This window comes from Sinocyclocheilus rhinocerous, unplaced genomic scaffold, assembly GCF_001515625.1.
Source record: "Sinocyclocheilus rhinocerous isolate Xijiao unplaced genomic scaffold, SAMN03320098_v1.1 scaffold56, whole genome shotgun sequence".
Taxonomy (NCBI): Eukaryota; Metazoa; Chordata; class Actinopteri; order Cypriniformes; family Cyprinidae; genus Sinocyclocheilus; species Sinocyclocheilus rhinocerous.
The window spans coordinates 165764-170265 of NW_015649227.1; the positions used below are offsets into that span (position 1 = coordinate 165764).

Here is a 4502-nt window from a genome sequence, read left to right on the forward strand (position 1 = left end):
CTCTCTCTGTGTGTGTGTGTGTGTGTGTGTGTGCTGCATCAGTCGCATTCGGAGCTCCTCGTCTCGTCCGCTCTCATCTCTCTGATGCGGTTTAATAAGCGCTAATGATCTCATTTAATGAATGATAAACACTAACTGGATGTGGTTCTCCTCCTCGCTGGGCGGTGAAGAGTGTGTGTGAATCGTGCTGTTGATTCAGCAGCTCCTCCACTGCGCTGAGCTGCGCGCGCGCCTGTGTGTGTGTGTGTGTGTGTGTGAGAGAGAGCATGATCGAGTGCATGTGTACGCGTGAGGCAGGAGGAAGGATGGCTGCTCATGTGTGAGCCGCAGACAGACAGCTGTATTCACCCGGAGAAACCGCACACACGCCGCTCTGCGTCGCCAGCATGCCTGCGGAGGTGAACGAGGTGAGTGTCTGCGTCGCTTTTCCCGCAGCGCGGTTTTGCTCGTGCGTCTGCAGCAGCAGTGGATGCCAGGGCTGGGTGGGCATCGCCTCGCCTCGCCTGCTCTGGATCTTTCCGTGCACCGCTGCTGCTGTTTGCGGATGGGATTGTGTGTTTGTGTGTGCGTGCGCGCGCGTTACAGCTTCACACATGTGGCGGAATCGCATGCAGATACAGAGGATTGATGCAGCATGCGTGCGCTAGCGCTCATACCGCAGGGGTTCCGCGTTCTTGCGCGTCTGACAGTGAGATGTAAACTCTGATGCGGCGCAACTCCTCCGGCATACCAAACCCAAACCCGGCCACTGCAGGCGGCATATGCAGAGCCAGATGAAGTTGCTCGTCGCTCCGTGATTCATGTGCCCTACTTGGGCTTGTGACAGCGGATCCACTGCCCTTGAGCGACTCACTGACACTGAGCTGAGCTGATGTGCATGAGATGGATGATGGATGGATGGGCCACTTCACATGACGTAGTGGGTAAGACGGGTTACAAACCGCGTAAAAGCATCTGGTGTTCAGTGAGGTGGGAATTCAGCACTGAAAAACATGGATTGACTCTATGTGCTTTCTTAATTCATATTCTTATTGCGGCTCATTCATCAGTGGATGTGTTTATAAAGGCATAAATGTTCGTCTTCATAATCTTTCATCACCTGCTCCAGCTCTGAAACGACTTTGCTTCTTTGCTGATTTTTCATAAAATGGTTTTAAAACCATCTTTAGTGTTTTTAATCATATTTGCATTTGTTTCGTTCTCGTTCGAATGACTTGATCATGTATTTTTTGCACATTTCTCCCATGTGAAAATTAACCATGTTGTTACATAAGCGAAACTGTAGTAGCCCTGTTTTATTTTGCCAAATTTATTATTATTATTATTATTACCTTTACTACAAATTTCATGGTACAAATAGCGTTAATCATGGTAAATTTGTGGTTACTGCAGTTTTACTAGTTCAGTTCAGTTCAGTTCAGTTCATTAGGCTACTACATATACTACAGTTGAACTATGGTTACTATAATAAATAAATTAAGTTTCATTAGGGACAGATGAGTCAAAATCCATTTCCCCCCCATTTTTAGTGCCATTTTCCAAGTCAAGCATCACTGGTAGTTGGTCATTTGAACACACCCCTAGTAACCACCTGCAACACCCTAACAACCACTCAGAACACCTTAGCAACTGCCTAGCAACAACAGTATCAACACTGTTTTCACAGGCAAACACCACTTGTATTCTTTACATGGAACAGTAAAACTGTACTAACTGTGTTTTAATTTGACAGATTGATGATTATTATTATTCCCATGTTTTTACTACAAATTCCATAGTGCAAATAGTTTAAATTTGTGGTTACTGCTGTTTTACTACAAATACTGTAGTTGGTTACTCTGGTCACTGAAGTATTTTCATAAGGACTGAATGAGCTCAAATCCATTTTTCACAATTTTTAGTTGCATTTGCCAAGTCAAGCATCACTGTTAGTTGGTCATTTGAACACACCCCTAGTAACCACCTGCAACACCCTAACAACCACTCAGAACACCTTAGCAACTGCATAGCAACAACAGTATCAACACTGTTTTCACAGGCAAATACCACTTGTATTCTTTACATGGAAAAAAAATTAAAATATTGCATTTGCCAAGTCAAGCATCACTATTACCGTTGTCCATAGTAACCACCTGCATAGCAACACCCTAACAACCACCTTAGCAACTGCATAGGAATGCTATCCTCACAGTTTTTCACAGGCGAACACCACTCATGTTCTCTACAGGAAAAAGAAAGCTAGTTGAGAGTCATGTTAGATGTCAGTTAATAAACACAGACACAAAGCTAAGAGCGATTCAGGCAGAACAAAACCAGATTCAGAGCGTTTGAGACTGATGCTCGTTTCCATGGCGTCACCGTACGACTACATCAACAGCCCATCCATCCTGATGTCTCTCTCTCGCTCTCTCTCTCTCTCTCTCTCCTGAAGCGCTTCATCAGGCGCTGTCGTTTAAAGAGATTGCTTTATGACAGAGATCCAGCAATTATTCTGACCGATGGAGACACTGGGAATAATGCTGGGAGTAACTCTACATGGGTGCATGAAACAACTCAATCACATTTTACTTCATAGAGAAAATGATCATTATGCAGCACAGATTCGTTTTGGATTGAATGAGACCTTTTGGAGTTACAGTGACCCAAAACACATGCATATTTTTATTGCATATTTAAGTCTCCTTTATCATAAAGAGGGATGCACAAACACACTTTCCTGGCTTTTTCAAAGAAGAAATGATCATAATGCAATGCAATCCTGAATCTTTTTAGACTGAATTATACCTGTCGAGTTACAAGACCCCAAAGTAAATGCATATAAAGTATATTTATTTATTTATATTTTAATCAGGTTGTTTCAAAGCAGAGCCACATTAATAAATAACAGAATCAATGATGCAAAAAAGTCAGTTGATTCAACTGAATCAAGTCAAATGTCTTCAAATGTAAAGCTAGACGTGTGTTTGTGCATCTTCCTTACAATAAATGATGCTTGCTGTGCTTTGTCAAATAATGCAATGACATTCACACATGCATGAACTAAATTGAGTTTAATAATGACTCTATTGTCTTCTGTAGAGCTCCTTATTGCTAAAATTGATTGCATCAGTGATGCAAAATTGAGCAAATATGAGGCAAATTCAGATTCTGCTGTAAAGCCATGCAAAAAAAGGACACTAGTGTCATTATTTAGCTCAATCCAGTTCAGTATGATTCAGTTCATTTCAATAACTGTAAAGTGAATCACTTTCCTGGCTTTTTCAAGGAAGAAATTAGCATTATGCAGTGCAATCCTGAACATATTTTATTTTTATTTTAATAGCGCTATATATAATACAGATTATTTCAAAGCAGTTCACAAAAATAAACAGGAAAATAACTGAATCAATGATGCCTACAAGCCAGTTGATTCAATTGAATCAAGTCAGCGTTGATTCAGTTCAGCTCAATAACTGTGTGAACTTCATCAATCATGAAACAAATCCAGTTTTTATCTATAAGCAGTTCTACAGAAGACAATAGTGTCATTATTCAGCTCAGTTCAGTTCATGCATGTGTGTGTGAATGTCATTGCATTAGATGACAAAGCAAAGCAAGTGGCATTTACAGTAAGAAAGGATGCACTGAACACTTTAATGGCTTTTAAAAGAAGTTTGTAAATGATAAATTAGTGTTGCGAATGAAGGCAGATGTGTTGTAGAAGTCTGTGTGGTCACGTCTCGCTCTTGTTAGCAGATACAGTGCAGATGTTTTTCCTGAAGTGTGTAAGTCGTCTCTTGAAGTGTGTGTTGTGTTTATGAAGCTGCGCTCATGTATAATTCACCGATGCTCTGGAGGAAGTTCTGCTTGCTTTTCTTATGCGTGTTTGCGAGCGCCGCTCCGTCGCTGAGACCAGAATAATTTAGTGAAATCTCCCAGAGGTGATTTTTACACCAAAGGGATTGTAGTGATCTCATAATGCTCTTTTATGTGGAGACTAGGGCTGGGCGATATAGCTAAAAAATGTATCAACGATATAATGTTTCATATCGTTCGGTATCGATTATTATTGACATTTTTTATAACCTTTTTTAAAACAAAGAGAAATAGAAAAAAACGTTTAAATTTAACCACTGTATTTTTAAAGTAACACAATTTATTGAGACAAACAACAAATATTTTTTGTTTTAACACAAAATAAAAATTAAACAAATATCTAATTTCTAATGTTTTATATGCAGATTAAATAGGTCTAAAGGAAACTTTTGGCTTGTCTCCCGAAGCCACAGGAGGGCGCAATGAGCAAAATAATGCAGTGCATTTAAATGGCCAACGCAAGGAAATAACTGCCTATAAAAAGAAAAACGTGCATTACGTCTAAATTAACTCATATAAATCAAACATAATTTAGTAAATTGCATAAACAGTTATGAACAAAGCAGCATCATGTATTTATGCATTGCTTAATCCAAAGAGCCGAAGCACCGATCACACAGACTGCATTTAAAAACATATGAGATGCA

General features: G+C 40.0%; 1 protein-coding gene across 3 annotated transcripts in view; it reads left to right on the forward strand.

Moving 5' to 3' along the window:
- Positions 1-44: 44 nt before the first annotated feature.
- The window catches only part of LOC107710407 (armadillo repeat protein deleted in velo-cardio-facial syndrome-like), a 27637-nt gene continuing 23179 nt past the window's right edge, over positions 45-4502 (forward strand). For all 3 annotated transcript variants that reach the window (XM_016515172.1, XM_016515174.1, XM_016515173.1), the window contains exon 1: positions 45-407. In XM_016515172.1, the coding sequence (XP_016370658.1) occupies positions 387-407 (21 nt within the window). In that variant the 5' untranslated portion in view covers positions 45-386. The remainder of the gene's footprint in view (positions 408-4502) is intronic.